Here is a 21,556-nt window from a genome sequence, read left to right as displayed (position 1 = left end):
TTACTTTATACTGTATGTCAACATATTGCATGCTTACGTACAGTTAAAAACACAGAGGGAGCCCCAAATTGATCATATATAAATGATATATTTCGAGTACAAAAAGAAAATGTCAAAGAAAATATCAGTTTATCAGTCTTGGAGATCTCCTACGATACTGTCAAACACCAAGGCTGAGAAACTTGAAAATTGACACTGTCACTGGCTGTGAAATGAGAATTATGCAAGGACACACAGGGTGGGTTTTAAGAGATCTAAATGCTGTCTGTAACACAGCAGGGTTGTTTCAACCATTGTCAAAGTTTCAACCAAGTTTTGACAAAGGAGAAACTTCTCATACAACAACTACGGGTGCCGGCTGCCTGAGTTTTGGCTCGGAGGAGGAGGGTGAGAGATTACACTCATGGCTGGCGGCCGGCCAACTGCAATGTTTGAAGATGCCTTTTGATCATGGCTACATGTTTTCTTTTTTTCACAACATTAATTAGTGCAGCCAGCCCACAAGGCTCATTGCTGCCATCAGAAGCCTCTTTAGTTAAAATTCTCCATTAGCGAGCACACGTGTTCACACACACAAACAGACTTGTTAAGTAAATGAGAGTAGGTTTATAGCAACACTCTGTGAGCAGTAAATAGACGTTTACATCACTATAAAAAAATGGCAGGATGTTAAGACATGGCAGAGCCAGCAACATGTTGCAAGAAGGCGTCAACTCTTAACTGACCTTAACTCATGCACGCACCCGCCACAAAGACACAAAATGTATATATGGCTCATCCCTCTCCCAAATCTCCTCTTGCAAAGTGACCCAAAAGAGATAAAAGTCTCATCTTCCTCCCAAACACTCGTCTTATCATCCTTCACGTCAATGAGCACACTGGAGATGATCACACTTTGTCTATTCCAGTTTATTCTTTTTCAGTAAAAGAAAAAGTTGGAAAGGGGAAGCATAAAGTAAAACAATGGAAACGAAATTATAGAATTTTTGCAAGGTTCATCTTCCCATTTTATAACCACATTACAACCAAAAAAAAGCAGCCCTCCACTAAAGTGTAAGTGAAAAGCAAAAAGGGGTTAAATAAGGTTTTTTTCAGATACAGAATATTCATTCATTATGCATGTTCTGTTAATTCCTTCCATAGTCCACCAGGAAAATGTTTGGAAAGTGATTATTTGCTGATTTTAACTTTCAGCACGCTGCTCACCCCAGCCTCCACCTCCCCTCTTCTACAGCAAGAGAGAGGGAGGGGGAGACAGACGGGGCGAAATACAGAAAAATAGAGCAATCAATAAGGTGAAAGATGAGAAAAGGAAAGTGAAAAGCAGGAGGAGGAAAATTCACGTGAGCTCATCATGCTAGCTGGAAATGAAAACACGGGGCATTGAAGTACTGAAAACCAAAGAATAGTCTTGTATCAAATGACCTTTAAAACATGGATAATTGAAATGAAGGCCTAAGACATTATGCGAAACCTGAACTCTTAACAACCATCACACATCATATAACAGGAACCTGAGTGGCGCTCTGCCATCTCGGCTTCAGACCCAACTCAAAGTGTGCGGCGGTGTTTAACTGCTCCTGCTTGTGCTCAATGTGAACAAAAGCTGAGCACGTAGAACACAAAGGTGTGAGAGAGAGTGTGCGTCTGTGTGTTTGAAAAAGTATAGAGATGTGTAGACGTGTGCAACAGACATTTCAGGTGCAGTCATGAATAACTCTTTAATGTAAGTCGTGCCCTGTAAATGTTGTCTTCCTGAAGTTTGAACATATCCAGCACACATAATCCACAAGGTTCAGAAAACAGGAGAGGACACGGTTGTGGGGAAATAAGGAGATGAAAAGGGGAAGACACAGACAATAGACCAAAAAAATGAAGTTTTAATCAATCACATCCCAACATTGAAGACAGATCGACTTGCGATCCCAAGGACGACCAGCTCAGTCCCGCCAGTGTAAATGCGTTCGAGTCCGGCTCACACTGCAAGTTAGGAATTTGGACTCAGAGTATCAGCCCAGTTTCATCGTCCACAATGGCCTCATCGACAAAGCAGAAACACCTTCAATAAACAAAGGAGTAAAAAGGTGTTCCTCTAGAGGAAAAAGAGATGCAAAGACGCGAGTTGGCGAGGGATGAAGATTGGGCTTTGATATCCTGATAACCTGAGGTGGATGATTAACAGGTGTTTCTAAAGGATTATGGGTAGTGGACGGCCAGGGGGTAAGACACTGACTTCGACTGAGACTGGCTTGCTTGGTTCGCTTCACAAAGTCCATGCTTGGCGCAGAGTACAAAGCAGCTCTGATTTTGAGGTAAAGAGCACAGTCTATAAACAGCGCCATTGCAAAAGTGTACACAAAGGGGAGCCGTCCTATTTGCCCCCTTGTCCTCCACGTCATTATTTGTTTTTGTTTTTTCCTTTTTTGAGGTAAAGAGTATAGTCTGAAACTGGCTTCTGGGACAAACATTTGTATAAAGCATAGTATTTCTTCTAGTCATCCTTTTTCCATTCGTTCTTCTGCTCACGCTCGTTCCAAAAGGCATCTTAGCAGCAGGGATATGATCAAGCCAACAGAAGCAGAAAACAACAGGGATACGGGCAACAGCGGGATTTAAAAGGAGCAAGCATAATTTCAAGAAAAGGGTGGAGGTTTGTATCCAAAAAAAGCTGCAAAAATCTTGAAAACTAAATGAAAAGAAAACCAAATAAAAAAATAAAAAATCAAATCCCTGTGCTAAGACACCGTCTGAACACCAAGGTTCTTCGGAGGGAAACGGACGCTCAGGAGCACTCTTCTCCGATGCGCTGGCATGAGCGGCCCACCTTGCGGTCGAGCTTGACCATCTTTAGGACGGCCTCCTGGCGCCCGCGGCCCAGGTGGTCAAACAGACACTCGTGTTGCTCTGGGAGCCGATGGAGCATACAGAAGACATAACCTGGAGGGTGGGGTCGCGGGTATGGGTGTATGAGAGGTTTAGAGTGGTTAATTTGCAGAATTCAGCAAATATGCAAATATGACTGTGGCTTATGCAGAATACAAAAAGGACACAGGACAATATTCAAGCAGCACATTAAACATGCATTTCTATACAATTTATACAAAAAGGGAAAAAAAGCAACACTGTAGATGCCAATACAGGTTGATAAACACATAATTTAAATGGCCAGAGGGAGATAATATTTACTGCTTTGCAGTTAAAGGTCTTGTTACCAGTAAAGACATTGTAGCTGATTGCTTTCTCGTTTGACTCCATTCAACAAAGGCAGACAACCCTCATCTCTCTCATTGACTCTCTGCCTCTACTGTAGCACTCTCAACAAAAGGCCCTGCCTCTGTAGGAGGCTCGTTAAGCTCAGAGAAGCTCGTTAGCTCTCAGCGTCTTAAATTAATTCATTAATACACATAATAACACTGCTGGCATTCAATGAGTGGTGATTAAAACCCCAGTTTGACAGCTGGTTGCTATGCAATTAAAACCTATACCATTAAGAACGCATAAGAATGGGGTGAGTGGAAGGGAACGAAATTGAGGAACATTTGAGGTTTTTAAAATGGGATAGACACTGGGGGGGGCAACAGTGGCAATCAAAGCTACTTCCAGTTGTTTACTGCAATGAAAGGACAGAAAAATGCCTTGATGACATAGTACAAGCATAAGGTCCAATGCAAGATATTAAATGCTTCATCTATTTAACAGGCAAAACAAACTCAAATACAAATGATGACTCCGGAAATTCATTTTTAGCTGCCTGAAAATAATCTGTGGGCTGCAACGATTTTGTTTTTGTTTGGGATATCGGATTGGAGGTTTGTATCCCACCATTAGAACCCCCATATCAAACGTTTTCCACCAAGCTCACTGCTCATGTTTCTAACTAAACTGAGTTTTAAAACATCAATGAGCTGGGAGGAAATTTTCAGATTTCAGAATGCTTTTGGGTACTAAAATCCATGTGTGTTCAATACCTTTTTATTGCATAAAATCCAAGCTGACTTAAATATTTATTCTACCTAAGGTAAAAATGCTAAAAAGCAATTTCATGGGACTAGCTGAACAATGCATGCACACACACGTACATGGACACACAGTGCATAATCGTTTAAACATAACCATTATAATAAAGACATAAATTAAGGCTAATTTTGTGAATTATTTTTTATTCAATCTACAGCAAATTCAGAATACCACCGTTTATTTTCACATGTATATCAGTAACAAAGATTACTGGTTATGGAAAAGGTATTAGTGTGTTTTTCTAATTTTAGAACCATGGCTTGCAAAGTGAAAGACAAGGGAATGTGCAGTCGGGATAAGATCCTGTTTCTATTGGATCTCAGAGAACCTGTATGATCTAATCATCTTTTTAAGTTATTGTGTGTTATACTAACACCTAGTCGGATGAATATTATAGCCACTGTGAAACAGCAGAAGTCTACAGATTGTGACGACGTTGGATCTGATCCTCCGCCGGAGCTTTATATTCTTCCCCTTTTAGTATCTGAAAAGCGTTTGTGCTTTCAACTCATTATCAGACCTTCTTGGCTTACATTGTGAAACATTCTGCGGAACCATTAGCAAAGTAATCTGCAATTACAGCAGCAGTAAGAAATCACTATAATTGTTGCCATTTCCCCCTTCAGTCTGTAAAAAGCATGTTTTCATAGTAAGCACTGGACTATCAACGATGGATAGGCCGTGCATTAAGCAGCGCCTGGTGGAATAAAAGGCAAGTCAATTTCCAATTTAGAAATTATGCCGTGGGTTTAAGCAGATGGTCTTTTAGCAGCGAAGACCTGTGACTTTTTAAGTACATTAATTTGTATGCAAACAAGTTGATTAGCAAGCCAAGGATTGCTTTAAACTGCATTAGTGTTCACGGTAATTGGCTTATGCTTTATGTGCAATGTGAAACATTCAGGCTTTCTGTAATGGTCCCCCAAGGCTAGAAAAGGCACTCTGGTCATCGACATTTCCGTCAACACACAAACACATGCTCAGGTAGTAGATGCATTTCACTGCCAATTTGACCAACCTATTTTTATTTATCTAGGAGTCCAATATTACCCATTGAAAAAGTAATTTCTACCTCATTTACATGCAGGAGCCTGCATATGTGCCTGTGCATGCACATGTATTAGCTATTGACATTATTTAAAACGTGGGGCACTGTGACATCACCCATTGGTTTTTGGACTACGGTTTTGAAACCTCGAGTTCACCATTTTGGCCGGAAGTGACACAAGAGGGGGGAGCTAAGTACAACCGAATGCTGAATGAGACATCTTTTAGCAACTAAAATGTTACAATTAACTTGGAAGGAAGTTACAAGATGAATACAAGCAATTTATCCCCCTGCTGGCCATTAGAAAGAATGCAAGTTTAATCAACTTCACAAACATTTTTCAGACCCTGAGGGTGCAACCTGCTATTAGCATGTATCTGGTCATGGGTTAAAACATGTCTTCTAATGTATGTTTATGTGTGTAGAGTTGTATAATCGTACCACAGCGACAAGAACCCAGCTCTTGCTGAACCAGCTCCAGTTTGGTTTGGCAGCGATGGCAACGTTTGCGGTTCCGCTGTTTAGAGCCACTGCGAGATGAGGATGATGATGATGCAGACAAAGATGACGATGAAGACTCCTCACCCTCTGGCACGTCACCCACTCTTGATCGCTTTTCGGGTGAAACGTCACTTTCTGACTCCAAGGCTGGAGACACATATCAGCAAAAAGAAAGAGGGAAAGAAAGAAATACTTAGCTGCAAGCGCTCTGCTGTGCTTGGATTTGTCACAAAAGAAAGAAAATGTATAGTAGGAGTTCCTGGATGTACGGTTGATGCTAAGCTGGAGGTTTACAACAAAATGCAAACATTTGGTATTAGACCTCTTGATTCCATTTTTTTTTTAGGCATAGACGCCTTTATTGGCAGTGGACTGATAGGAAACATAGGAGAGAGAGGGGAGTGTGACATGCAGGAAAGGACCTCCAGGGTCTGCTGCGTATGTACATTCGTACATGGCATGCGCTCTAACCACTCCACCAACTGCGTGCCTATCTTGATTCCACTTCTATTGGGCTAAAGAATGCAATTACATATCTCCATCCCATCTGTTTATACTCTATTCATCAACGATGGGTAATGAGGGCAACTCCAAATATTTATCTGAGGCAGAACGTCCATTGCACAACTGTGAATTATTGTGATCATGTCAGCGAAATCATTATATTTTATGTCATTCCAGCATTATCATGTGGCAGTGTTAATTGAAATATCCAAATCAGTTCTGTTTTCCAAATACAAAAGCATGCAAAGGTTAATCAACCTACAAGATATGGTTTTAAATAGTAATAAAAACTAGGACAACAGCTTTGACTAGAATGTTAAGAGAAAAACTCCAATAATAAGCTTCATTACAACTTTAGTTTGATTTAATATAAACTGGGAGAGAACAAATGATGGCACACCTCTTTGTGGTAAGTGAAAAGTTGCTTCGGAGATTAATGATTCTCCTGCATTAGATCACATTCCACCCAGCACCTGAGACAGGGTGAGCCAGTTCCACTGGTCGGCTAGAATTTCAACTCAGCTTTTCTCATCAATCCTGCAGACTTTTTCCCTGGCCCGGCCGAATGCTGATCAGCACTCAATAAATCTCTGAGAACTAGGCCAAGCTGAGCGGCCAGATCCCCCTAGCCTGCCCCATCGATCCCGATATGTGTGAGAGCATGTGTGTCTGCACATGTCGTGCCAGCCTTTTGTTATCCGGGTAAATCTCTGTGGCCAATTTACACCGGCAGAAATGTCAACGGCTTTTTGTTAAAAAAGAAAAGAAAAGGAAAGATATGAACTTCAACTGTGAACTGATTTAAGAGTGTCATAGGCTGCAAAAATAAGTGTATCCAGGCTTTAAACTAAAATACATTTTGAGAGACTGTAAACGTGAAACATCGACGGAGCCACATCACAAGGTTTAAACACACGCTCCGTGTGCATGTGTGTGCTCACATGATCCTGCTGCATTAGACGAGGGATCATGTTCACACACGATTGCTGAGCCTCGCCTGCTCTGCAGTTGTCTCAAGTCATGTGTGAGTTTTTAATATGTGCGAGTCCAGCAGGTTGAGTCACCCAAGAGTGAAATCACAATAAAGGAAAATTTACTTGAACTTATTTGAATCAATTCTACCAATTAATGCTCTGGTCTAAATCAGTCCAAGCACACTGTGTCCAGTTTGCATGTCCTGCCCTTGTTAGCGGGTATGTTCTCTCTGAACAGGATAAAGGGTGATGGGTTTATATATATTTATGTTTTTTTTCTCCATTCGTAGCCAATATTAACCCTGGGCTAGAAGGTGCTTGATCACTTGCATCTTTTCACATGCATCTCCAATATCCTTCTCTCTGCTGTTTCCACCAAGTACAATAAACTCGGCTATTTTAGATCAATCCAATACCATTTATGCTAATGGATCCCCCGCTCCAATACCTTAAGTGGGCATGACAAGCACACAGTGCACAACACAATAATGGCCGTTGTAATGGTAGAGCTGAGGCGTACCTGACTCAAAGGAGCGTTTTGTGGGAGTGGAGAGTGAACTGAAGACTGTGTCTGTGCTGGATACTTCTGAAAGAGATACAATGAGAAAATGGAAGAGAAAAGGGGAGATGAGAGATGAGAAAGGAAAAATGGAAGAAAAGAAATGACATTAGTTTCTGGTAAGAAAGTATCATTTAAATATAAAACCAAATCTGTTTTCTCCAGGCTATATTGATTTAGAACCGATCAATGAATAATTCAACAATAAGTCATCTTAAAACAGAATTGCAGACGGTATAAAAGTCCTGACATTCACACTTTCACACGGACATGCTATAGAAACACTACAACCAAATATAGAAGCCAAACAATCATACAAAAAAGGGTCAACTATAGATGAATGTCAGATTAGGTGACGTGTTAGGCTGCCCTTAAGGGAACACTGTTTATATTCATGACAGTCTGAGGACAGAAGCTGTTGGAGTCTTCTCCTGAATGCTGTGGTGTCGTTCTCAATAAGGGAAAGAAACAAAAAAACACACTGTGACTGTGAATTATTATTATTATTTACTAAACGTATATCTGTTGGATTTGTGTGGAATTATTACCTTATTGATGGTGCATGAATGATTAGACATGAATGAAATTTGTGAATTAGCAGAATCATCAATTATCATTTACTAGTGTATTGTACAAAAACATCCTGTTTTAACAGAGGACAAGTTTAGTGTGGGCACGTTTTCACAAGTTCCACACATCCATTTGGTGGCCACTTTAATGTCCTGTCCTGGCGTGGCCTCAACACATAACCTTGTCACTGTGTAGCAATGACCGATGAAGAGGCAATTGCAGGCGTCCTCTTAAAACCTTCACTTCTGAATGGATACCCTTTGCTATCACTCTCTCTAGCTGTGCCGTGCGGACGAATATAGCCAAGGCAGGGGCGCTGCAGCTGGAAGAAGCTAGTAGCAAAAAGATGCCTGGGACTAAAAGCTATAAAACTTTGGTTTTGACCACTAACATGAGAGATGATGTGCATTAAAACACTTCTAAGTTTGGAGCACATTAGGCATACATTACCTCAACTTATATGGTAAACATTACAAAAAACGTGACCACATTGCAAGTTCTACACAGTGTGAGTGCTCCGTAGGTTTCAAGTAAAAGAGCAAGAATGAAGTCATCAAAAGAAAACCTGATAACATTTAGTCTCTCAGCAATAGATGCTGTCTTACCATCCTGAGCGGGTATGGACACTGCTCCCGCCTCTCCTGGCGAAGGGTCTTCTGATGTGTTAGGCATCGACATCAGTGACTGACTAATGCTGCTGTTTGTTTCATTACAGAAGATGTCTCCTTGGCTGCTGCTGGAGCTTGAAGGGGCCTTTGGGGCACAATCATCGTCTGGCTGTTTCTCCTGAATGTCTGTGAAAAAAAGTAAAATGGTGAGACATTGTGTGCATCTGTGAAACAATGTTTAAATGCATCTATCAGCTGGGGTATCGCATCATTATCTTCAACTTAACTAATTTAAATCTGTTTTCTGCTTTTTCTATATGTCCTGATCTATAGTGAACTGAGTGAGAGGAGACAAAATATTCTGATTTGAGCAAAAGCAACACACGTATTTAATTAAGAAATGGGGGGGGGGGGGGGGGGGGGGATGACACTACTTTCTTCCTCATACTTTTTGTCAGGTCAGAACTTTTCCAGAACACCTACAGAAATAGACAGTTTTTAACCCTCCTCCCCATACATAGGGTAGGTTAGACACAAAATCAGTCGAGCAAACAAGCACACAAAAGAACAAGAACTTACCTGCAAAACATTTTGAGCAGAGATTCATATTTTTACTCGACCTGCAGAAAAGGGCAGAGAGATAATGCAAAATTGTTCACCAAATAGCTAGTATAACAATTGCAAAGAAAGTAGAGAGGGATGCAAAAAAGTTAAAAAAAAATAATGCATATGTCTTTGCTGGTGGGTAGCCACGCAGCAAGAGTAGCAACATGTTTCCATGATCGCCGAGTCCCAGGCTGGGACATTATTTCTCATTTGGGATCCTGGTAAGGAAACATTCAAGATGAAGAGTGTGATCCAGACTACTGCATTAAATTATTCACTGAATCCAAAGCTGCCATGCAATTTATGAGGCTGTCAATGTCTACGCAGACTAGCTGACTACATCAACTGAGGTGTGACTTTTCTTTGGATCTATTTCTGTACATCTTGCAACCCACACAGGAATATTAAATATAACAATTCTGAGTGCAAATTAAAAGTTGTATAGTTGTTTAACACTATTACCCGGGTGTCCACTTTGTAGACAGTTAACAGTTATTTAAGCATCAATTTTTTTCAATTTTAACATTAAATCAGATGAGTCTGATGATTGTTCCCGCAAACAAGCTCACAAATTAAAAGTTTCTATTACATCAAAACATTCTATTGATTTATAGTTTGCATTTCATATATTCTTTTGTATAATTTTACATGGATCTGTCAGTAATTTGATTTTAACCTATTATAGAGTTATCAAAGTAGTGAATGTAAAACATAAAACATAAATATAAATAGTTATTAAACAGTAAACATGGTCAAAATGTGTTAAGAAGAATACTCAGTTGCTTCTGACAGATAAACCCTGATTCTGAACAATAGAAGCAGCGGGAAAATGTTAGTAATGTGGAACTATTTGGCAAGCAAGCAATCAATTTCCAATAAACAACCAGTCAACTGGTCTAATGAAGGTGAGCAAGAGGCACGAATGAACATCCCAAACCTCACTACCCAGCCCTTTTTACCATCCCCAAAAGCTCTAAACTCTAAACATACTTGCTAATCATGGATACGGATATAAAATAGCTGTTGTTACGGCGGTGATCACTGAAGCTTCGCTGATTTCAGTGGCACAACTCTATCACAACAGATGGCTCTAGCTTTCCTCGTAGAGGGATCCTCTCATTTCCTCTCCGGGCGCTCGTCCTTACTGTCTGCGCATTGAGCGTGACGGTCGCTGCTATCAGTCACATTCTATTTATTTTGGGGTGCTTGGTTGCACACCTTCGTCCTCATTTCTAAATGTAGGGTCAGCTGCAGGAAACCCGAGGGCTGTCTATCAGCCTGCTGGTGTGCAGTCTTGGGTATAAAAGAGAAAGGAGGAAGCAAGGAAAGAGGAGAAACCTCAACACAAGCAGGGATGAAGCTGGTACTGGGTAAACAACAAGTCACATCCTGTTGTCAGCCTGAGAAATCAGAGGTAATCAACTCACAGATTAATTAAGGAACTAAAAGGGGAGAGAAAGGCAGAGAAAAAAGCATGCAGGAAAGAAAGTGCTGCATGCTTGTTAGGCTGAGTGGAGTTTGAACAGACAACATAGTTGGCCCACTGCTGTTACTAATGAGAATATCTAATTGGAGCAGACAGGAAGATGTGCTCGGTTGCCTTGGTGATGCAGTTTGAGTGACACAAAGGAGCAAAGGCTTGGATGGGTGATACATGTTTTGAGGGAAATAAGTTCAATACAATACTGCTCACAATAGCAGTTAAGTACAAAATAACTTCATAAATATCGACACTAGTCTGTTAATAGTGAGTACATTTTGTTGCTTGCATACATGGTGGAATCAGTAATAAGACAACAGTGTATATGGGGAATAAAATAGTGACAGAGACAGGCTCATTTGTGTTTTGTGTTAAGTTACAAATATACACTTTCACCTGGAACACATCCAGAAGTTTTGCTTTTCTGATGGGCCCTTTATGTAGAAAGTGCATGCACTCAATACTTTTGTTAATCTACCAAAAATTGGGAATGAACAGCAATATAGGGAAAATTAATGAACTAATTAATAACGCAATTGCCTCATTATTCCAGCAATTCTCTATATCTTTGGCAAAAGCAATCTTCATTACTCATCAGCAGTAGGCCTACACATCTTTTCATTACAATGGGTTTATAGTGCATTAGTATGGATTTTAGAAATTAATGTATTTCTCATGTATCCCACACAGCACATGATGTAAATATATATATACCGGTATATATATATATATATATATATATATATATATATATATATATAACCGATATATTGAACCGAAACGGTACGGGGGTCACGGTTCGGTGGCACGGAGAATATACGGTATAAAAATAAACAAAACTGGCACGCAAATTAATTATGGAACTACTGTTAGAGGCTGTCCACACGGAAGCGTTTTTTTGTGGGTAAACGCACAAGTCTTGTGCATTTCGGCCGGCCGTCCATATGGATCCAGCGTTTTCGGGCCCTGAAAAGGGTGACGGCTGTTGATGCTTATTGTTGGTTTTATTTATACGGGCCAATTTGTCATCTTATGGATATTTATTGACCGGGTGGATAGTAGCCGTAGCTTTCACGTGTTGCCATAGCAACGGCAAACATCCGGTCAAGCTCCGTCTTTTCTTCTGCGTTTTTGGTGTATTTTTGAAGCGGAAACAACGCCACATAAGGGCCTGGAATATGTACTATAGCGCGCAAGTCGTTGTCAGTGGATTCAGAGCTCCGCCTCCTGGCTACTGTTTACATCTTAGATTTCGCAGTTAGATTATGCACAATAAAAAAGAATTGCCTTCTGCATTTTGTTTTTTGCATTTGCCACTCCAATTTGGTTATTGTAAATATAATCTATTTCTCAATTGAATTTCCAGAAAACTGTACATGTATCAGAAGAGAACATTTGCTTTGTCAGAAGTGTGTCACTGTGACACTGTGTTTTCTCTTGAATGAACATTTATTTGTTAAATTTGTAGAATCAAACTACATCCCTATGTGTGTGTGACCTTTACAATGTCTAATCTATTAGACATTTGTACGACTAAATGAAGGCTCCACGAGGAGCCTTTTAGAGTAATTAACAGCACAATAGCAATAAAAAGATGCTGTGTCTTTCAATATGTTTTTTTTTTTAAATATAGTTTTGGCATATGACAGACATGCAGGATTATGTTCAATTTACTATGTGAGACAAGTCCTTGTTAAGATGCACACAGAACCATGCACAAAACTAACAGAGACCAACACAAACAAACCACGCCTGCAAGTAAAAAAAATGTACAACAACTGACAACGTGAAACTTGCACAAGCAGCTCCTAATAGGCTTTCATATGACATATTTGTGAATTCTAAATCCAGATGAGTTCAGGTTCATCCTGTCTGCAAATAAAGATCTTTGTTTACCAAATCAGGCAACCTAAAGTCATTCAGCAACCTTGCTCTACTCTGGTACAGTCAAGTACAGCTCTGCCAAAATTATGCTACAATCTGAATTGGGATTTTACTAAAGCACTCTGCAGCAAGTTCATCATTAACAGACCCAGAGAACTCCTTTGATGCCCTTTCAGAGAAAAGAGCAAAATGGTCAAATAAACATTTGCTTTCTGCTTCTTCCTTTGCCTTCTGTGTCCAAGATTGCTTTGAGACACATTCTGCTCTCAGGGAGAAAAAAAAAAAAAAAAGGAAGAAGAAATGTCAGATGTCAGATGTATTTACAGTTTATGTACCACAGAGCACCAATCACCACCATACATGGTGCACCTGAATTTACCTCTCCAAACAAGTTTGAGGCAGGAAGTGACATGTGGAAGTCAAAAAGTACAGAAGAGACAAGCAAGTGCCCCGATGCTATAAAACAACCTGAAGGAATTGTGTTTCAAATGTTGTCATACATCATGCTGACAGGTCTGGAGCATACACAACAACTCAGGTGATTCCAACCACTTCCCATCTTTTCCATCCCAAACCCAGTGACATTGTGTAATGGTCCTCCTCTCCTATGAGTGAGCCGAGGACCTGTGCGCTTTTCACAACGACGCTTATAAAAAGGAGGAGAATCTAATTCAGGGGTTGGAGTTCTAGACCAAATCCATCATAACCAGGCAACAAGGCCTGCCCCATTTCAAAGGCCCCTCCCAATACTGCCGAGACATCCATCTTTTGTTTGCCCAGATTTGGAGGACACTTTTCTCAGTGTCATAAGACATCCTGTCAACTAATAAAGTCTGAAAATATCTAATGATGACCCCATCATATGTATTATGTGTTCAGCTTGTCATAAATTTGTGGTAAATGTATCCCCTTTAAAAGAAGTATCAACATGTGCATGGGCAGGTTATTTTTGCCTGGTATACTGTTTGGCAATTGTCCTTTTAGTGAAGGGAAACAACAAAACAGGCACTGAACAAACTTTGTCTTCAAACAATGCCCAGGTTTCCAGTGTCAGTGCTGATTATAAACTCTGAAAATATTTGACTATACATGTTGACAGGGGCTCCAGGACTGCCTCATGAGTGTTAAAGGAGCAGGCTCAGCTTGGCCTTCATATGCTCTTAAGTAAGGTAGCAACTAAGGTAATCATTTTCATTATCAGTCTGTGGATAATTTATTTGATTGATTGATTGATTGACTTGTCTCATCTATAATATGTCAGAAAATTGAGAAACATTCCTATTCCTATCAAATATCTTATTTTGTCCAGCCAACAGCTCAAAACCTAAATATATTCAGTTTAATATCACAGAAGAGTGATTATTATTATTAAGAGTAATTGTTGATTTGCTCAAAAGAGTTGCAAAATCAGGGCATACAGTGTTAAAGCAGTCTGTTGTAAACGTAAAGGAAATGCAGATGCAGAAAATATAATATATTGTATCAAATGTGGAACCTTTAATGCTTAGTTGTTGATACTGGAACAAGATGCAGAGATAACTTTGGGAAACAAATATTTGGAACCTAATGAAGTCTGATCAGGTAGGTCATCACAAATACTTTCTCTGATACTGATATCTGGTGACCAACATTGCAATACTTTTTGTTTCACATAATTTCCATGCTTATCCAACCAGTCAGGGGGTGAGCCGTCACCTCAAAACAAATTGCTTCTTAAATATGCTAATTGTGAACTAGGTAGTACACTAGGGCAGCTCCTGTAGCTTATGAATAATATTATGGTTGACTGAACATTGAAGGTTGTAAAAACAAATGTAATTCACTTTTTTCTTTATTTTTTATTTACCAGGAAAAGAATCATTGAGATTAAAAATCTCCTTTACACAAGTGTCCTGGCCAAGACAGCAGTACAACATATAACAGTTACAGACAATCACATTTGTTGTACGTATGTATGTATGTATGTATGTATATGTGTGTATGTATGTATGTATATGTATATGTGTGTATGTAGGTATATATATATATATATATATACACACATATACAGATACATATACACATGGGTGTGTGTGTGTGTGTGTGTGTTTTCAATGTCACAAAACCTTACGGTATCATGGGTTCATATGACTTTGTTGAGTTGGGCAAAGTTAATGTGTCCATGTGCTCAGGAAAACTAAAACAAACATACAGTGTCAATGTGTGCATTTGTGTGTCAGTATATTAGCATATATCCTGCTTTTTTTCTAGCTATAAAACTGATACTATCAGTGCCTAGTTTCCACCCAGGTTCAGTGCATGGTTACCAACTGCCCTGGGTGGTATCTCCCACCAACTGCTCCAATTAGTAACTGAATACTTACTAGCCAGTTTATTAGTGCTGTCACACCTGTCACGTTACCTGGGCTTATCCCACGCCCTTACCATGTTCCCTAGCTCTCCAGGAGAAGGTTACCGAGGCCAGCTGGTGTTAGCTAGCGGCTAATGCTACAAAACAATGGGGAGGGGGGTAATAAGAAAAGCAGCTCATCCCTGTTTGAGCTGCTAACGCTAGTGGCTAGCAACTCTGCTAGCCGTTGACAGAGAAAGATAGCATCTAAAAAGCAAGACATTTGAGAGGTGTTTCGCCTTACCCCCAGAAACCACAGGGGCAGCGCGGGGGCACAACGTTAACGTTACTGGGAGGCTTGCTGCCCTCGCTCCCCGTGTCCCCCATGTCGGTCTTCCGTGTGAGGCTCTCCGCGTAGCAGGTGAATCCGGGGATGGAGTGAGGGCCTCGTATTTGCGTTCAGATTCCCCGGCTTCGACAAGTACAGAGTCAATGCCCCGGTGAGATTATCCTTCAGCGTTTCACCAGACGAGGAACAATTTGCCGACACGAGCGGCCACTGACTCCCTGAAAAATTAAAACAGTTTAAATCGACGTTGAAACACTAGAGCCGTCACAGCCTCAACGACTAGCAGAGCGATCCTGGGTCGATCAGCTGGAGTGAGGAGCGAACCACTGCCACAGAGGGGAGGTGTGCAGGTAACTAGACAGTCAAACGTTAAACCGATGTGACAAAAAGTTACAACATAATATAGGTTTGGTGTTTTAGTTAATATACATTCGAAAATACCAGCTGAACTTCGGTTAATTGTACATTTTAAAGGTTTGATTTTGAGCAGTAGTTGAGACAACATGGTATGATCCATGTAAACTGTCTTCCTACAACTAGAAAGCCCCCTTAATACCATAGTACAGTATTCAGTGCTATTTCAGGCATTTTCAGGCATTTTAAGTAGGGAAAGATTAAATTCAGTCTTTATTTCCTTCATTTGTCACAGTAATGGTGCTTTGAAACAAGTGAAGTCTTAAAAAAACATTGTCCCCCTCTGCTTCCTAAAAGCATAATTATAGTGAAAATATGCAATCTACCTGCATGTCCTTTCTTTGTATGCAGGCTGATGGAGTTTACCTATCAACAAGTTTTCAATAGGCTGAAAATAATCCTTTGTTGTACAAAATATCATAATTTTGACTTGTCACAATATAAAAGTATGCTGGCCCTGAGAGCTCAACACACTGCAAAATAAGAAAGCTGATTAAAATGAAAAAAGTTCTTCACCAAACATCACACATGCATGGCATTTAGAAAACCTTCGAAAACATCAATTTGACAATACACTAAAACAGCAACTCAACAACACACCAAAACATCAATCAGATAAAAAAGCACTGCAAGAAGTTCAAAACACAACAGAAACTGTTTCCAGCAGACAGTAAAAAAAGTGATGCACACACTGACAGAGAGTCAAAGTTGCTGAGATGCCTATCTTCCATAGTTTTAACGATTATTTGCATGCAGTTACACACTAATTGGATTTCTTGTTGATGAACATGAGTGGAAAGGGACAACCATTTTATTTCACTTTGTTTTTATTTATTTCAAACATGGAACAAATGAGTATAAAACAAAACAAAATGACAAAATTAAATGAACTTAACTCTCATAAACAACATCAATATTGAGCATGACTAAATATTGGATGGATCTAACATGTTTAAGATAAAATTATCTTATAAAATTATTATTAAGATATTAAATTTATTATACTGTTCATGAGTGAAGTGTCTGTTTTGGTGTGTGCAGTCTACTGGCAGCAGTGTTGATTGTAAAGTCATCAACTATGGTAACTTCATTTTATTCATCCTAAGCACTATACCTTCACAAAATAGCATGCCTTGAAGAGGGACTACTACTGCAAGTGGTTAATCACATGTTCTTTTCATCTTAATTACTATTACCCAAATCTTAAAAGATTGCTTAACCACTTTTTATCCTTGTCATCGGGATGGCAATGTCGGCGGGTCATTCAAGATGTCCTTTACTCTGTTTGTCTCCCACTTTATTACACTGCAGTGTAAATTAACTTAAGTATTACATGAATGGCCTTGAAATTTGGCTATTCAGCCAATGTTATGAGGATGAATGCCAATAAGTACCGGTGACCCCTGTAATGTAATTATGCACCACCATCAGCAGGTGATACTCGAGCTCTTGTGCAACACAGTTCATGGCACGATACATCTAAATCTAAGGATCAAATTACTCTCAGCCTTTGCTGTACTGTGTTGACAGCCTGCTTACACGCAAAATATCAATATGCTAACATGCAACATCTATAAGTCCTCTCACATTTTGGCTCATTGGGTATAGGCAGAGCTGTAGTACTCAAGATCAATTTTGAGACCTCAACATTTTGGTCATGACTTTGTCTCAATTGTGAATTATTTTTTTTTGCAATTTATGATTCATGATATATATTACATCAATTTGTTCAAAGTTATATTAAATATATTCTTGTGTAAAATTGATCTGTATGTGGTAAACATAAAGGTTCCAAATGTGTCCTGGATTATTTCCTGTTGCAGTGTATCTGAATGGCATATGCTGACGGGAAGTAAACAAGGACACGAGTTGTTGCCTCGCAATGCAATTACTACGAAGATCTCTGTAACATCACAACGTTGCGCAATTAAATCTCAATGACATTACACAATCTTGTCTCACTGACAAGGCTTACTAATACTTAAACAGAACTGAGACATTATTATTTGTAGTAATACACTTGTGTTTTCTTTCTGTTTTGAAGTCAAATTCCCTGCTAGTTGTCATCATAACAAATTTTTACAGGCGTGTTAACCTCTGTGCTAATGTTGGCTCCAATGTAAACCCACCACAATAATGTTAATGTGATATGGGTCTATAATTTTTCACTCATTTCCACTTGCAGGCTTGTTCAAGTTAACCAAAACTGGTTAAAGGTTACTTATTTCAGGTCATCAATAGACACATGCGTTTCATGTTTTATGTTCGCAAATATTTATAATGCTGTCTGCGAAAACAGGAGGAGCATCAATTAATTCTGTTTTTCACCTCAAAATGACTTTCAGAAGAATGCAACGTTTTACTTGAGAGCCAGGAGGTTTGGATTCCCTTCAGCGAGACCTGCCAAGAAGTAGCTTCAGTCTGCAGGAAAGGACAAGTGGGTCCTGGGAGGAATGAAGATAGATAGCTGATAGTTCATTAGCTAGTTGGGCACAGGGAGGGGTATACCGCAGAGGATTGCAGAATTTCGTTTTTCAGTGTTGCTAAGAGCCCATATACCAGTGGAGGGCCAGACAAGTTATTTGCCTCTCCGTATCAATCAAAGCAAACTTTTCTCTGTTGACCTTTTGCGGCCTTAACACTTTGTATTTCCGATGGGATTCTGTTTCAAATAAACAAATTATGGTAATTCAGTTTTTTTTTTGTTTTTTTTTAAACATGGCAACGGTAGGCCCCAGTTTTTGGCCCCCGTAGTGGAAAAGTGGTTGTTGCTTCTCTCCCTACAGCCTGAGTCCAGCCTCAGGCTTGGTTTTCCTCCAGAGATTTGCAGAACACAACTTCAAAGACAGATCCCCTCTCCTTACATACCATATACCCTCCATCCCCTCCCCTGCTATAAACATAAGAACTTAAGGAATTAATTAGACACTGGATCAAACACGGGTTAGTAAATCCAGCTCACTGAAGATACCAGGAATAGGCTAATCACATGTTGAGTCTCCCTTGTCATGTGGAGTATCTTATGAAATATATGTGGAAGCCTGTATTTAATTTCAGATCCAGCATGATGGCTTACATTGGCTCTTGACCCCCTCTCTCATTCACTGAGGCATACAGTATGATATTTTACAGGCTTTGCTCCTCACACTGAGGGACAGTGCCACAGCTCTGTAAAAAGAAAAAAGAAAAATGTCCTTGATACAGCAACTGCTCCACGAAGGCCTGTTCTTTAAAGAGCGTTTCTGTCACAAGGACAGCTCCCAAATTCTTATTTTTTTTCATGGCTCACATCAAAGAAGCAGACGTTCGGATAATCGGTGAAAGGTTACTTAGCAGCGTTTATGTTATAGATGACGAGGTGTAGTCGTTTTCAAGAACATTTTTATTTCTGTTTTAGGTAATCTAGTATGGTCTTATCTCCATCCAAGGTGTTACTCCATCATTCTGCCCCAATGGAACCAATATAATACCTTTATTTATAGGTAGAGCAACAAATCACAGCCTGCACTGTTCATGCTGATTATCCAGCGCTCACATTACTCTGTATGTCGATGAAGAGAGTTGATTCATGGGTGCTAATATGAGAGGCGAGCTCTCTACAACAAGCTATAGATGGATAGTATGGGAAATCTATGTGAACACATTCGTCCATAAATGAAAGCATTTCTTATCTTTTAATGCCAAGCCCAAGGACAGGCTGGTTGTTATTGGCTGGTAGACAGGCAACATGTCACAGCTTGTAGATTTACTCTAAGAAAACAGGATTACCTAGTTTAGTCAGATAACTGTGGAAACAGCATTATTGATTTGAATAAGTGGGCTATTTAGACATTGGATATTGATTCGTCACTATATCTAACAGGGCTGCACGGTGGTGTAGTAGCACTGTCGCCTCACAGTGAGAGGGTTGTGGGTTCGAATCCCGGTTTGAGCTCAGGTTCCTTCTGTGTAGAGTTTGCATGTTCTCCCCGTGTAAGCGTGGTTTCTTTCCAGGTTGGCTCCGGCTTCCTCCCATATAGTCCGAAGACATGCAGGATGGGGATAGGTTCATTGATGACTCTAAATTGCCCATAGGTGTGAATGTGAGTGTGAATGGTTGTCTGTCTCAACATGTTGGCCCTGCGATGGACTGGCGTCCATGACAGCTGGGATTGGTTCAGCCCCCCCGACCCTGAATACAGGATAAGCGGTAGACAATGGATGGATGGATGGATGGATGGATGGATGGATGGAGTATATCTAACAGCGATATTTAATGATAGGGATATATTTAATATTAAACAAAATAATGTAGTTAGTTAGTTGAGGGGGGAAAACCTGGAAGAAGAATTGAGTTTCTTTTAAATTACTATTCAAGTTCAGTCCCTCTCCTCAATCCTCTCGCTGCATTTTTGCAAAACGCTCGGCAATGCAATGTCATGTATTGCACTTGCTGTGTGTTGATTGAACTCGGTCGAATGACTCTAAGTGCTAATGCTTTATTTTATCAATGTGACATTTTCAGCTGCACAAATTCTCATTGACAGATGAGGGAAACCATCTTTGACAAGGAGCTCAGAGATAACAAGTTGCCTGTGAAGCAGCAGTGGCTGCAGGTAATATTTAGAAGTACATGCAGCATACACATCAGAGCAGGCCAGGCAGTGAGAAAAGGCTGTTTGCACTTCTATTCAAGTCAAAATGCCCTCTCTTTCTCATTGTCTCTCCTTTCCTCTCTTTCACCACATCATTTCTTTCTTTACCAACTACTGCCCATGTACCTTTTCCTCTCCTTTTCTGACACCCTTTCAGTCTTTTACAGACACACACACACACACACACACACACACACACACCCCAACCGTCCAGCCTCTGACTGTGTGCAGAATGTGAAACCACCCATGCATCAGGCAGGGGAGCCAGCATAACCAGCCTCCCTGCAATCTCACTATGCTGCTGATCAAAGAGCCACTAAACAGCCAGAAACGACAGCGGGTGGAAGAGCAGAGCATGCACGGCAGCACAATTAGCGAGCACCGCTTTTTTAATATATTTATTTTGATTCCACTCTCGACCCCCGACATTCTTCACACACAAACACAGGCGTGCATTATGTGCATACAAATTTGGGACGTATGAACACAAACATGCAAATACTTCTCCTCGTATCATATATTTTGCACACACACACACACATATACAGTATATATATATATATATATATATATATATAGAGAGAGAGAGAGAGAGAGAGAGAGAGAGAGAGAGAGAGAGAGAGAGAGAGAGAGAGCTTAAGAGCAAATGTTCACGATGGCATCCACTGATCTCTAAGTTGCTCAATTAAAGTTAGCGATGAGCCTTAACAGGGCAAGGAGAGGGTAGGAGGAGGAAGATCAAAGAGAATATAGAGAATTTCCTGGCAGGAGAAAGAGAGACAGAGGAGAGAGAGAGAAGAATGTGTGAGTGAGTGCACAGTGAGACGGGTATGAGTGAGACAAAGGCAGGGAGAGAGGAAGACCGTGAAAGAGATGGACAGTGAGAAAAGACAGAATGTGTACAAAAAGAGAAAGAGATGTGGACAGAAAAAAAGTCACCCTGATATTCAGGTTTATGCAATTCTTCAATGAATTGTCTCTGGTGTAGGAGTCATTGTGGATGTCATTTTATTATAAAAACCCTTGTACGCTACAGAGTTTGTGAGAAAACAGAGGTTAACTCATTGCATTAACAATTT

At 40.1% G+C, this 21,556-nt stretch overlaps 1 protein-coding gene across 2 annotated transcripts; it reads right to left on the bottom strand.

The window, feature by feature from the left end:
- Positions 1-890: 890 nt before the first annotated feature.
- LOC311017662 (AN1-type zinc finger protein 3 homolog) lies at positions 891-15,727 on the bottom strand. 2 transcript variants are annotated; one of them, XM_084016155.1, is made up of 6 exons: positions 15,385-15,727; positions 9,361-9,401; positions 8,779-8,967; positions 7,565-7,630; positions 5,507-5,713; positions 891-2,937 (listed from the first exon to the last, which is right to left on the bottom strand). In XM_084016155.1, exons 1-6 carry the CDS (start codon positions 15,465-15,467, stop codon positions 2,783-2,785), a joined length of 741 nt encoding a protein of 246 aa, XP_083872281.1. In that variant the 5' UTR covers positions 15,468-15,727; the 3' UTR covers positions 891-2,782. The 2 variants fall into 2 exon arrangements, with proteins under 2 accessions (XP_083872281.1, XP_083872282.1); XM_084016156.1 differs by having other exon boundaries at positions 7,565-7,627.
- Between the last annotated feature and the right edge of the window lie 5,829 nt (positions 15,728-21,556).

Source organism: Eutrigla gurnardus, assembly GCF_963514095.1.
Source record: "Eutrigla gurnardus genome assembly, chromosome: 1".
NCBI lineage: Eukaryota > Metazoa > Chordata > Actinopteri > Perciformes > Triglidae > Eutrigla > Eutrigla gurnardus.
This window is presented reverse-complemented; position numbering and strand designations above follow the sequence as displayed.